A 15,463-nucleotide genomic window follows, 5' to 3' on the forward strand; every position below is an offset into this window, starting at 1 on the left:
ATCCTCGGGAGATTAAACCTTAGAGGGGTTGGGGCGGGGCGGGGGGGCGACTTTTGGATGGAGATGCCGCGCTGCGCTATGGATAAAGTTTCTCTGTAGGTAGCGTATGAGTGCGGGGGGTGGACGGGAATGAGAACCAGCCCCTCCCGGGTGGGAGGGAGCCCTCGGGGGGGGCCGGGCAGCCCCTGTTCCCCGCGGGGTTTGTGTCTTTAACGCGGCGGGAGGCGTGGTGAGCCGGGGAAGGAGCCGGTTTCCTGCTTCCCCGCTCGCAGCTCGGCGGCGGCGGCGGCGGCGGGGGGAGGCGCTCGTCGCCCCCCTCCCATCCATCCATCCATCCATCCATCTATACATCCACCCACCCACCCGCTCATCCATCCCTCCATCCACCCGCCCACCGCCCTCCATGGGCCGGCGCTGCCGGCGCTGAGCGCCCGGGGAGGCAGCGCCCGGTTGCGGCCGCGATGAGCGGCGGGGAGGTGGTGTGTTCGGGCTGGCTCCGAAAGTCACCGCCGGAGAAGAAGTTACGGAGATACGTAAGTCTCAACCTACCTCTATCTTATCGCTACCCCTGGCTCATCGCTACCCCCGGCTCCGGGAAGGGATCCCCCCTCCTTCTAATCTCCCTTCCACCCCCGGCAGCCGCTGCCCGCCCCGCTGCACCTGCCGCAGGGCGGCGGTGCCCCCTGCCCGGGCTGGGAGGGTTGATCGTGGTTGATATCGTGGTTGATCGTGCTTGATCGTGGCTCCTGCTGCTCCGGGAATTTGGGTGGGAGCATCTCTGAGCCCCCCCGGCTCGTCCCATGCTTGGCAGCGGGGTGACGGGCACGGTGGGAGCGGTCCCCCCCTCGCCCCCCGGTTTTGGGGCAGTTTTGCTGCGCCCCGCGGTGACCGCGACCTGCGGCTGTCACACCCCCTCCTTTGAAGTGGTGCGTTTTAGGGGAGGTCGGGAATACCTTTGTCCCAAAGACTAAAGGTAATACATCTCGGATCCCCCCCCCCGCAACATCCCCATAACGGTCGCTTTCCCCCTCCCCGCGCACGGTTCCTATTAATCATTGAGCGTTCCGAGCCTTTGAAGATATCACCAGTAGCTCTTCGATAGCCTTTTGTGTCGCGGGCGGCTGACATCAAACACTTCAAAGAAGTTGTAAAAAGAGGGTCCCAGTGCCAGCCCTGCCGCGCTCCCCGCTCGCCCAAAGAAATAACTGTTCTCTGTGCCCTCCGCCCGAGCGTCTCGCCCGACGTTGGAGCTCAGAGACGCGGCCACGTCGAGCTGCCGTCCTATGACTCGGCACATCGCTCCCCGGGGTGACGCCGGGGTCCCACTCCCTGACTCCGGTGACCAACCTCTACCGGGTTTCGGTTGGCGGGGACGCAGCCTCGGGGAGGGAGCCGGATGCTCTCCCTTGCCGGGGGGGGACACCAGCCGTATCGTCCTTTGGTCCTGTGGCTTCTGCCTGCATGGATTTTGGGCACAGTGGGCGGAACGAGTGCAGGTGGTGGCTCCCCAGCGCCTGTTATCGATTGACAGCAGCGCGAGAGGGAGGTGGGTGTCTGTAGTCCTGTATCACAGGCTAGGGCAGGGCTGGAGGAGTATCTGATGTGTGATCCAGAGTTTTTAGTCTGGTCCAAAGTGGGTGCAGCCCCATAGGCTGCATCTCCTTGCGTTAGGCTGCGAGTCTGGTCGCTCTCGGCGATCCTTGTGTGCCTGATCCCCTTCTGCGGGATGTAGCTGTGAGGGAATCTGGTTCTTCCCTCTCCCTGTCGCCCAAAATGTACCGAGGCAAAGGTAAAACGGGGTGTTTACGTGAGAAATATCAAACCTCCAATGTATGGGGCTTTGTGGGAGATGGGCAGAACGACTTTGTGCACGCTGAACTGTGGAGGATGCTTTTAGCTTAATGGAGCAAAGCACCTTCCTCCCGCAGAAATCAACTAATTGCCGATCCTGAGTCACCGGTGGCCTTAACTCGTCAAACATCATTAGCTCCCCAGCATCTGCCCCGTGAAAGGGCGCTCACATCACCTTCTGAATATCCAGCTTGTGCTCCGGCATTCCAGCGAGAGCCAAATAAAATCTGCCAAGCTCTCTACACGAGGGTGCGACACACCGGCGGCCAGCGCTAATTACCGACGTGCATAAGAGCGCTTTTCATCCAGACGCATCCCAAAGTGCTTCGCAAGCCACCTATGTTCCCAAAAAACATCCCCGTTCCCCCCCAGGAGGAAGCGGTGCCGTGCCGATGTCCCCGGGCGTCCCACGCGGGCTCGGCGGGGCAGGAAGCGACGCCGGGCAGATGTCACTCGTGGGGATCGCCGTGTCGGAGCCGTCCCGGCGCTGTGGTCGGTGGGACTTCCCTTCCAGGCACACCAGCTGTGCCGGCTTCCTGCATCGGGGGCTGGATTTGAAAGCGTTGGGCTTAACTCGGGCCGCGTCTCGCTCGGCGGTGCCCCGTCCCCTTGCTTTTTAACGCATTATTATTAATATCGTAATATTTATATAGCTGCGGCGCGCGTTCAGGGCGTTGGTGTGTTGGTCACGTTCTCTTTGGTGGTGGTTCAGAGCAGCTCGATGTGGTAGAGCCCGAGGCTGATGGCTTTGCTCTCCCAAAACCTGCCTTCATCTACAACGAGCCCACATGGTTGATCATCGATTTTTGTGCAGAAAACGCAAGTTTTCAGCCACCACGGTGTTACGCCGGCCTTTGTACGGACTCAAAGGCAAGGCGCTAAATCGCTGGCTTTGCCACTTTCCTTGTGCCTTCGGTTTATGTTCTGCTTTGAGACCTCAAAGGAGAAATCTCAGGCTGCAGGATGCTGCTAATCGGGTTTGAAGTTCCTGCTCTGGCTGTATTGACACAGGGTAGATGATAGATTTATTTTTTCATTTGACAAATGCATTTCAAATGTACGTGTCTGCACATGGGTGTGTTGCTGACTCTGCCCTTGAAGTGCTGTGCTTTTATAAGCCTGGCTTCGTTTTGGTTTTACTTTTCAAGGAGACCCTTGGCAAGAGGGGAGGGTGCTAAATTTTCTTTGTAACTTCCATCCAGAGTGGTTGGGGAGGGGACTTTTCTCCACACCTGATCCACACAACATTAATCTACATTTACGGCACTACCTGCTTGGTTTGACCTCAGAGGATTGCATTTATGTGAAATTGTTGGATATTTTATGTTGGGCCTCTTTGTACAATGCTCTGGGAAATACCGAGGTCCAGAGTCCCTCGTGTTGGGTGACATCCATCTGATCAAACGATGACTGCTTCAAGGGTGAGACGGATTGTGCCTCTTTTCTGCCTCATAACTGGGGACAGGGAGTCATGTAGACCCTGGGCAGTTTGGCCATGATCTTGGACAAGCCCTTTAGAGGCTACTATAGTATTGAAAATAAAAGGTAAGCAAACAACTGAAGGTCAAAAGTAATGGCAGTACCAAAATACCACCTTCCACCTCTGTCCTGCTCGGGATGCCAAGCTCCGTTGTCTGCTTGATTTTTCTTTTTTTTTTTTTTTTTTGTTTTCAGACAAACCTTCATAGAATCACAGACTAGTTTGGGTTGGAAGGGACCTTCCAAGCTCCCCCAGTGCCCCCCCTGCCATGAGCAGGGACATCTGCACCAGCTCAGGTTGCTCAGAGCCCCGTCCAGCCTGGCCTGGGATGTCTCCAGGGATGGGGCATCCACCACCTCTCTGGCCAACCTGGGACAGGCTCTCACCACCCTCAGGGCCAACAATTTCTTCCTTGTGCCTAACGCAAATCTCCCTTCTTTTAGTTTAAAACCATTTCCCCTTGTCCTTTCGCAACAGGCCCTGCTAAAAAGTCTGTCCCCACCTTCTCCCCTTCTGACTTTCACGCATGGAAGGATCTCCTTGAACGCAGCCACGAAGCACAGAGCTGCCCTTCAGTTCTCCTCCTGGCTCCTCCTTAAAACACACATGCAAAAATATAATAATAATGAAAAAAAAAAAAAAAACCAAACCCAACACAATCCCTAAACAAAACCCTTGGCTGTAGCTGTGTGACCGATGAGCCGAGACCAGCGCATGTTGTGCTGGTGTGTTCTGACTCACCGCCTGCTGGTGCTCCCTCGCTGGACGTGCCTGTCTGTTGTCTCCCGAGTTAGACGTGGCTTTAGAGCGGTGGTTTGTGTCTCTCCGCTGCCCGGCACGATGGGGTTCGCGGCGGGGGGGGCTCTCTGGCTGAACAGCAATGTAAAAAATAACTGCTGGCGTTGTAGAGGAGCTCTTAGCTGCCTCTCATTAAATCACTGCGCTTTGCCTCATTTATGTACCGTGAAGTCAGAGCGTTTTCTGTCTGGCTGAGACGTGTGTCTACAGTTCCGACTAAAACAAAAGCTGCTCGTCTTGCACTGGTTTTACAATCTTTTAGTGCTTCCCTCCCCACACTGGTTTAACTGGGGGGAGAGTTTGGCTTTGTGCATCAGTGGTCATTTCTACATCAAGTAGAAACAGTTTAATCAAGGTCATGAGAAGACCTTGCTCCTCTCCTGCGGGGTGTACAGAAGAGGTTAAGGGGGACATAACAGGCTGGTTTACTGATTGCAGCCCTATTCCCAGGGGTAACTCCCCGATGAAGGACTTAGAACCATAGAATCGTAGAACAGTTTGGGTTGGAAGGGACCTTCAAAGCTCATCCAGTGCCACCCCTGCCATGAGCAGGGACATCTGCACCCAGATCAGGTTGCTCAGACTTCTTTTGGCCCCCAAAGTAGATCCTTCACATCCCAGTCGAGAATGCATAGCGAGGATGTCCTCCTGAAATGAAGACATAAGATGTGGACTGAAGTAGGACCACTGGAGCAGAGAAGTCTTTGGCTGCTCAGATGGTGGAGGTGCCAGGTGGACTTCGGCATGATGCTAATTGGGATGAAATTTTAGAGATGAAAGGAAATCCCTTTAACTCTGCATCAAAATACCAAAAAAAGGGTATTAAGCAAAGTGGGCGTTTTGTTTGTGTTTGTTTGTTTGTTTGTTTCTCTTTTCTCTAAGGAGTTTTAATGGATAGATGTCATGATCAGCTGTGCCATGCCTGATTCAAGATGCTCCCATCTACCGAAAATAGTAAACAGTTGCAGAAACTCAGGAGAAAAGCACCAAAAAATGGGCAAGACTGAAGGAAATGAGGTTGTTTAGTCTAGGGATGAGAGGACTGAGAGGAGAAATAACAGTCCTCAAGTATGTCAAGTCTAGCTGTGGAGGGGAATCATCGAATCATAGAACAGTTTGGGTTGGAAGGGACCTTCCAAGCTCATCCAGTGCCCCTCCTGCCATGAGCAGGGACATCTGCACCAGCTCAGGTTGCTCAGAGCCCCGTCCAGCCTGGGCAGGGAGTGAACTGTTCTCCTTGGCCTGTGGTGGGAGGCCAAGTAGTGCTGAGCTCAAGCTGCAGCAAAGGAAACAAGAGTTAGGGAAAATCTTCCTCACCTCTGATTGCCAGAGGAGCGGAGCAGTGGAACAGATGGTTTGGGATGGGCTCGGAGTCTCCATCGGTGGAAGTTTCGATGGGCAGTTTGGCCAAAGAGCAAAGTGCTTCAGGAGAGCTGATCCTGGTTTGAGGCAGTGGAATAAATTTGACAAATTCTCCAAAAGTCCCTTCCAGTGCTGGTTTAGGTGAACTTATGGATTTTGAGCGTCAGGGAGAGAGAGCAAAGAAGGTTTTGGTCACAAATCATGTCACCTGGATCTGCTCGTGGGACTCTGGAAAGTCTTCTTAGCCAGTGCAGACAAGTTTTGACAGTTTTGACAGCACTGAACTCCTTGGCTTTGCGTCTTACTCCAGCTGTCAAGCTGCACCCTGCTCCTCCCACATCATCTCCAGGCTTGATTCAGAAGAGACCATCCGACGTTTTAGCTGTTGTCATCTGCCCCAGGATTCAGAGGAGGGTCCAACACTTGCTCCACCGGAGAAGGTTTTGCAGGTCAGGGGGTGCATTTTGCCTGCAAGGGCAGCGCCCTCCAGCACCACCTCTCTTGTGCAACACCGCACAAAGGTCACGCTCCATAACTTGTTTCTCTGCTGCATCATTGCTGATGAGTCAAAATCGACAACTTCTTCCCCGCAACCTTCTCTCAGGCTTGTTTTGTTTGGGTGTGGGAGTGGGTTCCTTCACCCGCCGTAATATTTTCCGGGTGCAATCAGACGGTGGTGTGTTGTCATCGTGATGCTCTCAATCTAATAACTCGCAGCTACTTGAAGGGTGGTTACGGAGATGGTGGAATCAAACTCGTCTCAGCTGCGGCAGGTGACAAAAGAAGAGGCAACAACCGCAACCCAGTTTGCGGATTCAGGTTGGGTGTTGGGAAAACCTCTCCACTGGGAAGGTCGTGGTGTAGAGGAGCAGGTTCCTGCAGAGGCTGCAGGGTCCGTCTTTGGAGATGTTCAAGCCTTGTCCAGGAGAAATCCCATCTAACCTGATCTAGTCCCACCTCAAATGCAAGGCTGGACTAGAGACCTCCCAAGGTGCCTCCAACCCAACGTTTCTGATACCTCCGCGCAATGTGAAGCCACCAAACTAGCAAGCAAAGTAGCTGCTTTAGCGCAGCTCCCTGGGCAGGTGGATGGTCCTTGTTCGGTTTTCTACCAACACGAGCAACCTGGGGGAAGTGCTGTGCTGGGGCAGCTCTTCAGCTGCTGCAACTCAAACTGGTTTGGTCAGGGTTAACCCAAACAGCTTCCCGAGGAATTGCGTCGGCCGAGGGGGACGTGCCCGTCAGGAGTCCATGTGTTGTGTGGGGAGCGAAACCGGTGGATTTTCCTGGTGCTTTGGCTTTGCTAAGGCAGCTTGAGTGAATCTTCAGCTGTCTGTCATGACTTCAGAGCTGGCCCGTGGCCCTGGCAAAGTCCCTGGTGGATGTGAAAGATTGATGGTGGCAAAGCGCAGGTTGAACTTAAGAAAGACAAACAATACTTGAGGAAAGTGTAAGAGGAAGCTGGCTTCATTTCTCTTTGGAAAACAGCAGAAGCGATACTGAAACCCTGCTCTTTTTTTTTCCCTATTTTTTTTCTTTTAGCGATTGTCAAATGCAAGAGGTGATGTAACAGTGTTTACCAGACTGAAGCACATAATTTATAGTAGTGACTCAAAGGCAGAGCAAGTATTATTTATTTGGATTACAGTAATATCTGAGGCAACTGGGATTGGGGCTCAATGCACTGGGTGTTTTGTGAGACCGTATCTGCCCTGAGGGATCTGGCGAGATGGGGAAACTGAGGCACGGAGCGAGTCAGTGGTTTGGCTTCACTTGTGTTCAGGGTCATTCCCACAGCTGGGAGCTCAGTTTGGCTTTATCTCCTCTACCTGAGCCAGGGGTTTCCGAGCTGCTCGCAGGCTGGTGGTTTAATGTGTGACGCTATGGAAAGGGCTTGCAGCTGGTCCGCAGAAGTACGTAGTGCTTACAGCAGGAATTTAGACGGCGAGGGTGCCAAGGTCATCTGGGGGCTCTCTGAGATGAATTCATCCAAAAAATTTGGAAATTACTGCTTTTAATACAAACTGCCCTTCCTTCCAGTACTCCGTGCAAGTCTTTGAAGCCTCACTTCCCTATCGTAATGCTTAAGTGGATCTTACACTTTGTCATCACTATGAAGTGCTGTATTTATTCTGATTGCGGGAGGTGGGAGAAATGGGGAGGAGAGAGTTTGATTGACTTCACGGTGAGCGGAGAGCAGCAATAGAGCTGACAGGTTTTTGAACTGCTGTCATTCTGCGCGGCCTCTCCTTCCCTTCTCAGCCCTTCTCCGTGGGATAGTCCCATCCCGCCAAGGACTTGGGCAAAAAAACCCCACTAAGCCGAGAATCAACAGTATGCAAATGCTTATTATCCCACACCGTCCTTTGGCTGGGTGGTTTTACGGCGTTTTAATTGCGGCACACCTAGGCATATGGTTTGGCGTAAATACAGGCTGCTGTGATTTCCTCACCCGGAGCTGCGAGCGAGACACCCGGCCCTGTCACCAGGGCTGGTGAGAGCCTGGCCCATGCCACCAACTGCGACACCTGGCTCTGGAGAGGCCCCCAAAGCTGCCGAGCATCCCCAAAGTCTCCCGGAGCATCCTGGAGCTCTGCTATGGGCACCCACAGTCGCGCTCCTCGTGTGGGTGAATCAGCCAGGAGCAGACCTACCCTCCAAAGTTCCATTTGTTGTCTGCACAGTTTAGCAGTGGTTCCCGTAATTCCACTTTAAATAGTAGAGAGAGCTTGAGAAAGAGAAATCCCCGCTCTTGTTTGCACATCAGATGATCTCTGTGCCTGGTCTCTGGTCCTTCCCCGGCACGCAGCACTTCAGGGTCGAAGGGAACCAGGCGAGTAAAAGCTGAGTTGGGGTTTTATTTGCCTTTTCCAGTCTCTCATCCCAGCCAAGAAGTCATTTGTGTTAGAAATGACTAGTTTACACCCTTGCACACCACGATGTAAATATCCCATCGTGGCTGGATGCTTTTAGGCAAAAGCTTTTGGAGCTGCTGGCCTGGGGATGCTGGTGCAAAGCGATCCAGGTCCCTCTCTCTTGCAGAGGGATGGGTGGGTTTGCTTCTCCTTCAGCTTTTTCAGCCTAAATCTGGAGAAACTGGATCAGCACCTGGACGCCTTGCTGCCAAGTGAAACCGGTTTTGCGGTTATCACGGGTTAAACCAGCAGCAAATTGGCAGCGAACACAAGAGGCTGCATAGATGCAGTCGGCGCGGAGCATCCCTTTTCCTTCTTATTCACCATTAGCAGCAGAAAAGGCAAATATTCGGCATGTGGAATTGCAGAGAACAGACCTGAGGCTTCAAGAAGCCATCCAGAACACGTGCGTGCCTCCGGGCAAACACGCTTGCACCTCGGATATGCCTGCAAGGACCTGGTTTTAAAATGTACAAAGAGGAATTCCTCGAGGTCAGCACACAAACGCGCGCAGTGCAGTCGTACCTATGTCGCCCATCATATCTAACCACACAGCAACTTAAATATGTGTGGTGTTTGTATTGAAAATAATAATAATAATAATAATAATAAATAAATAAATAAAAATCTGCCTCGGTCCAAATAAAGCTCATAGTCATCTTCATCCTGCAAGCCGTGCCTTTAAAGAACGGGAGGAAAATATGAGTGCTGGAAGCATATGTTTCTTGCTGTGTGAGATAGCCAACGGTGCCTGTTTTTCCAATGAATCTGGAATAATTCGATGCCAGCAACCTAGGGGGGGATTTCGTCTCTGGATTTATCTTTTCCTATTCAGCTCTTTTTAAAATTTATTTTCTGAGCTCTTGCGCAGTTTTCCTGGAGAAGGTCACGATCTGGGAAGTCTTGCATCAGGCCGGTTGTCTGCATTACACTAATGCCTAGAAATGAACTTCTCTGTCCAAAATGTGAATATTCTCACCCCAAAATGATGCCTTCTCAGGATGGGAGGTTCACTTTTTGGGCCAGAAATGGGACATTTTTATTTATAGTTGAAATGTGGCTTGGAGGCAGGACCGGTTGAGAACAGCTCTTAGACATTTCTGTATTAAGTGTTCGGATTGCTTCGTCCTTTCCATTGCTTGGAAAGCTTTTCCATCTCTGCCTGCTCTGGGCGCTTCTTCACATGGCCTCTGAATTTTTCAATCCTGTATGTTCAGTCTCTCTTTTTCCTATAATCTATTGACAGAAATACCTTGTGTTCGTTTGTTGTATTATTTCTTTTGCTCCCCAATGCCTTTTGGACAGGGCTGAAATATTTCCATCATGTCTCCTGGATCTAAGATGCTGTCCTAATAGCATCTCAGTGCTTGTGATGCATCTTATTCCATTTAAACCTGGTATTTTCCAAAGGCGTTTGCCTTGGAAGGCATTTAGACATCTCTTTGGTGGAGTTCCAGCTCCTGCATCCATATGGTAAAATGGAAATAACATTTTGAGTCAAAGATTTGTGGTCTTTTGAATTTTGTAGGTTTTCGGTGATTAAGTTTTGCTGATGATCACAGCTGCAGCCTCGCCCGTTCAGGTTCCCCACTGACCTTCTGAACATCCCCGTGGACTTTCACGTGACTGCCAAAGGATGAAAGTTGACTTGCTGAACAAACTCCTTGGCCGCTTAATGCAATAGCCGAATGGGGACTACATCTAATTTCCAGAACTGATTAGTAAACCTTCCTTTCCCTCCTCTTTTCTGGTGACACTGAAGCGTCTTTGAAATTTTCAGCTTCAGAGAGCTGTGTCACACGAACTTTGTAGGTCTGGCACTGCTGTTGAGCTGGGTGATATTTGTGTTTGTCTGCATTTTTTTCTCTCGTAGTCATCATAGAATCATAGATTCATAGAGCAGTTTGGGTTGGAAGGGACCTTCAAGGCTCCCCCAGTGCCCCCCCTGCCATGAGCAGGGACATCTGCACCAGCTCAGGTTGCTCAGAGCCCCGTCCAGCCTGGCCTGGGATGTCTCCAGGGATGGGGCAATGTCAGTAACCATGTTAAATGGGGGTTACCAGTCATTGCTACCAATCTGTTCTGCAGATCTTCATCCATATACTTATTTAAGCGTCTTTCGGGGGTTTTTTGTTGTTTATTTGTAGGGGGACGTGGTATTTGAGAAGCTCTTGGCTTGAAACAGTGCCCCATGGAAAAGGGGTGACGGGGAGTGTGTGGGGTCCTCCTGGGTGTGCCAAGGGGAAGGAGATGCTGAGAGCTGATTCAGCCTCGTCCCCGGGGGAAGCTAGAAAATGGGGATGGAGGTTTCAACCTAGCCCTGTCCGTACGGATCCCTCTCTGAGCTCTCTATGCGTGTGGAGTGAGGCAGGACAGGGAGCGGGGAGGTTTCCTGCTGGCGATCAGAACTTTATCCTGCAGCAATGCGTGTGTGGGTGGACCTCTGACACCAGAGTCTTTGGAGAAGGGTGACGAGAGTGATTAGGAGCCTGGGAAAGCTTTACGTGACAGGCCTCCAAAACAGCGAGGGACGGCCACCTTCCAAAGCAAGTGAATGAGAAAGTGCTCTGGTAAAAGCCCCCAGGGCTGCCGTCCATGCAGAGGGGCCCCGGCGTTTTAGCTTGGCTTGTGGGACCTCTTTTGGGAGCACCCCAAGGTCCTTCTCCCGGGAGGTGGCCCAAAGTGTTTGGCGAATCACCAAAGAGAGGGATGTCCCACCCCATCACCTGAACCCACTCGTGGAGAGGTGGGATTTGCACGCAGGAGAGGTGATCAGATGTTTCTGATCCCTCCACGTCAAACGTAGAAGGGGAGCCGGTCACAGATGTTCACGCTTGCAAGATCTTTTTGTCTCCCTCAGCAAGTTCTGCCTCCGCTATAGATGTGTGATGGGAGAGCAACATGCCTCCTCCTACCAACTCTGAATTTGCACCTTTTAAAGGAGACGAGACATGAGTAATGCAGATATTCACAGTGGTAGAAACTGATACCATGAAGAAAACATGGGGGGAAAAAAAAAAAAATCAATGTTTTGAGGTTTAAACCGGTCAACCAGTTGAGGACAGGTCTTTCCTAGTGACAGGGCTCCCTCCACCTGCCTTTTCAGAGGGATCCCACCTGCAATGGGCTGTGCTTTGGTCTGAGACTAGCTAGGCCCAGCACCATACCCATGGAGCTGCTCCCAGAGCCACCTTTTGAGCTCTGGCCTTACATTCCCTTCAAAGTCAATCCGAGGGAGGACCTGAGAGGATCAAGCTGTTGTCTCAAACACTTGCAAAACACGTTGGCTGAGGCTTCGACTGGGAATCAATCAATACGCTCTTTTTAGCATCAGATCAGTACAGCCAGCTGGCGTGCAGACGGGCTGATGTATCATGTGCTGTCACAGGGAGGCGTACCGGGGAGCGAGGTTTTAAGACGGAGCTATGTGTAGAGAAGAAGGTTATCTAGAGGAGGTTTTTTAATACTGAAGGTGCTTCACGTGCAGCAGAAGGCAGAGTGTCCTACAAATTGGCGTTGTGGACCGCGCTTCACAAAATACTCCATGCTCAGTGGTGTGTGTTAGATGTTCAAGGCGGAGCTAAAAATTAGTATTTGTTTGGGGCAGATAGAAACTGGACCTCACAGAATCATAGAATAGTTTGGGTTGGAAGGGACCTTCAAAGCTCATCCCGTGCCCCCCCTGCCATGAGCAGGGACATCTGCACCAGCTCAGGTTGCTCAGAGCCCCGTCCAGCCTGGCCTGGGATGTCTCCAGGGATGGTTCATCCACCACCTCTCTGGGCAACCTGGGACAGGCTCTCACCACCCTCAGTGGAAAAAATTTCTTCCTCATGTCTGGCCCGAATCTCCCCTTCTTTATTTTAAAACCGTCGCTGCTTGTTCTATCACAACAGGCCCTGCTCAAAAGTCTGTCCCTGTCTGTCTTATCGGTCCCTTGTAAGTCCGGAAAGGCCACACTAAGGTCTCCCCGGAGCTTCTCTTCTCCAGCTGAACACCCCAGCTCTCTCAGCCTGTCCTCCCAGCAGAGCTGTTCCAGCCTCGCATCATTTCTGGGGCTCCTCTGGCCCCTCTCCAGCAGGTCCATGTGTGTCCTGTGCTGAGGACCCAGAGCTGGCCCAGCACTGCAGGGGGGTCTCACAGAGCGGAGCAGAGGGGCAGGATCCCCTCCCTCCGCCTGCTGCTCACAGTCCTTTTAACGCAGCTCAAGTTATGATTTGCCTTCTGGGCTGCACTGGTCTGAGTTGGAATTGAAAAATTGACTTAAAGCAAATTGTCCCGTGCTGCATGTGGGATGTTTATGAGGCTTTTTGTATGAGTTTTTAGTTAACTAGGGTGTTTGATGAAAATATTCTGTTGGCGATGTGTCTCTGTCCATCCTATTTCTTGGACGAGTCTGCCATGACCCACTCAGTGCTGTTAAATGCTGTCGTTAAGGCTGGGTGGGGTGAAGCATGGCCCCGTCTCTCTGCTGTGCTCATAATTTCAGATAGGATTGAGTTTTTGAGTACCACTTGGGAATGAAAAGCTTCAGGATTTGCATTTGTAATTAAGAAGAAAAGCTTTTAAAGACTATTCTTTGCATTTCTTTGTACCTGAAGCCTCCCACTAACCAACCATGGCTCTGTTTGTGGAGAAAGGTGAGAAGCCGGAACGACGTGTTTGGGGTTTACACGCTCCCCTCTGCTCCCTGCGTTACTGCTGAACCAGCTGTGACTTAGGCAAGGTTTAACCTTCCTTTTTTAGTGTGGAAGAGCGTAGCTAAAACCTTGGATTTGTTTCCTTCAAAGCATGGGAGAGTTTCGACTAATTAGATAGATACTAAAAAAAAACAAAAATCAGTTTGCTAGAAAACCAGACACCAAGACATGATCAGAAACGCAGCTGCAGTGCTCTCCAAGTTGTATCTCAGATATCCATTCCTAGTCTGTGTATATTTTGTATTCCTCAATCTTACAATATCTGCTTCTCCCATTTTCACAGAATCACAGAATTCCCACCTTTATCCTTTTGTACCCAAAGCCCAGTGGTGTGGACTGGGCTTGGGTTCTTTTTCTTTCTCCCAAGCTTTGGTCCTTGCACTGTCAACTCTCTCGTGAATATTCATCCATCTATCCTGAATATTAAAGGGTCTTGGCATCATAGCACAGAGGTGGGTTGCAAACACAAATGATTTTAGCCTTGCATGTCCCAACAGAGCAGAGAGTTGGTGCAAGGGGTTGGACACCCCATGGGTTTCCAAAGAAAAATCATTCTTATGCTGCCAGGTTGCGTGCTGGGGTCTTTGCTGTCGCCGCTTTATAAGTAGGAAATTAAAGTGTATATGGATTAAGTGAATATTCTGGAGTCTGCAACAAGTCCATAGAGTCATAGAATAGTTTGGGTTGGAAGGGACCTTCAAAGCTCATCCAGTGCCCCCCCTGCCATGAGCAGGGACATCTGCACCAGCTCAGGTTGCTCAGAGCCCCGTCCAGCCTGGCCTGGGATGTCTCCAGGGATGGTTCATCCACCACCTCTCTGGCCAACCTGGGACAGGCTCTCACCACCCTCAGGGTAAAAAAATTCCATCGCAGAGCTGGGAACTGGACACCAACATCCTTCAGTCCCATCTTCATCTCACCTGTTTTTGAGCGGCATCCTGACGTGCTTTGTCCCTGCCGACCCGTGTTGAGAAAGCCCAGGTTTTCTAAGCCAAGTTCACCTCACGTGTGCCTTGCCTTGAAGTCCATCGGATGAGGTTAGGAGTGAATTCGGCCTGTTTAAAAACTCAGTTCGGCTGCCAGATGGGAAAATCTGATGAGCGGAAAGTGGATCAGACGTGGGAAAGGAGGGGGAAAAGGCGAGCGGTCGTTGCCGGCGCTAAGTTCGTTGTGGGCTTGGCAGTGGGTTTTGGCCACATGGCAAAAATCGGCGGATTTACGTTGTTTTGGGTGTAAACACGTGGCAGTGCACATGTGTGTGCTGGTAGGTGGACTCGGTTGGGTAACAGGAGCAAATCTTGCTCTGCTTTTGAGAGGCCAAGTCTAAAACATGGTATAAGAACGATGTGTATAATTTTGTACGGTGAGACGGTAATTTACTTTGCTGGTTTGGCCATCAGTGCAACAGCTAGAGACTGTTAAGATAATTTAGTGGTGGTTTGTGGTTATAAATACATTTCCATTGTGACTAAGGATTCTAATAGATATTAAATTCAGCCAAGGGGGTTTTAGTATTTTATTATTTTTTTATTGCATACTCCCCAGTGTTTCTGTTTTGACTTATTAATCTTAAGGAATAAGATGAGGGATGGCTGTTAAATGTTTTTTAATGTATAAAATAGGAGTTGTAAAAGAAAAAAAAAAAAAACACTAAGCAGACACTGGATGATGCAATTAATTTAGTGTAATCCCATTGTTCAACAGTGGGTCTCTGGGGTGTCCTGCTCTTGGCTGGTGATACTACAGGTATGTTGGGTGTTGTGCAAAGCTATTGTAGTGCAATTCTTGGTCATATCCATGTTTTCCACTTGCAATATTTTGGGCAGAAGGGAAAATAGTCTTCTCTATCCATCTTGGCCTCATGCAAGATAAGTTGCGCAGAATTAAGAACTGACTTTTGAAATTTAAACACAACTGTATCCAAATGTCAAGGTACCCACATATCAGCTCAGGACCTCAAAAACCCCCATGACTTCATCCATGGGTTTCCAGCCGTGTCCTGCATCCATTTGAAGATCTCCCTTCCACCGCTGAGAAGCAGGCGGTGTGAGAAGCGATGTGATCTGCTGTGGGAATGCCTCGTCTCTTCTACTCTGATGTCTTAATCCGAGTAATAACAACAAGAAGTTTGAAGGCTTAGCGTGGAATTGGGTTGCTGTCCAAAAATAGGCTCTCCCTGGAGATATCTCCTGTTTCCTGCTGGGCTGGAAAAGCTGTGCTGACAGTCTTCGCGCTTGGATATTTAGGCATCTCCTGGAACCTAGAGCACGAAGGAATGCAAAATAATAGAGGAAATCAGTTGAACTTCTTAAATTTCAGAAGAGCATTTGGACTGAGCTTCAGAAAGTGTTCCCCGC

General features: G+C 50.6%; 1 protein-coding gene across 1 annotated transcript in view; it reads left to right on the plus strand.

The window, feature by feature from the left end:
• The first annotated feature begins 280 nt into the window (after positions 1 to 280).
• The window catches only part of GAB2 (GRB2 associated binding protein 2), a 108,745-nt gene continuing 93,562 nt past the window's right edge, over positions 281 to 15,463 (plus strand). The window contains exon 1 of the mRNA XM_065651591.1: positions 281 to 533. Within this exon, the coding sequence (XP_065507663.1) occupies positions 462 to 533 (72 nt within the window). The 5' untranslated portion in view covers positions 281 to 461. The remainder of the gene's footprint in view (positions 534 to 15,463) is intronic.

Source organism: Caloenas nicobarica, chromosome 1 (assembly GCF_036013445.1).
Source record: "Caloenas nicobarica isolate bCalNic1 chromosome 1, bCalNic1.hap1, whole genome shotgun sequence".
NCBI lineage: Eukaryota > Metazoa > Chordata > Aves > Columbiformes > Columbidae > Caloenas > Caloenas nicobarica.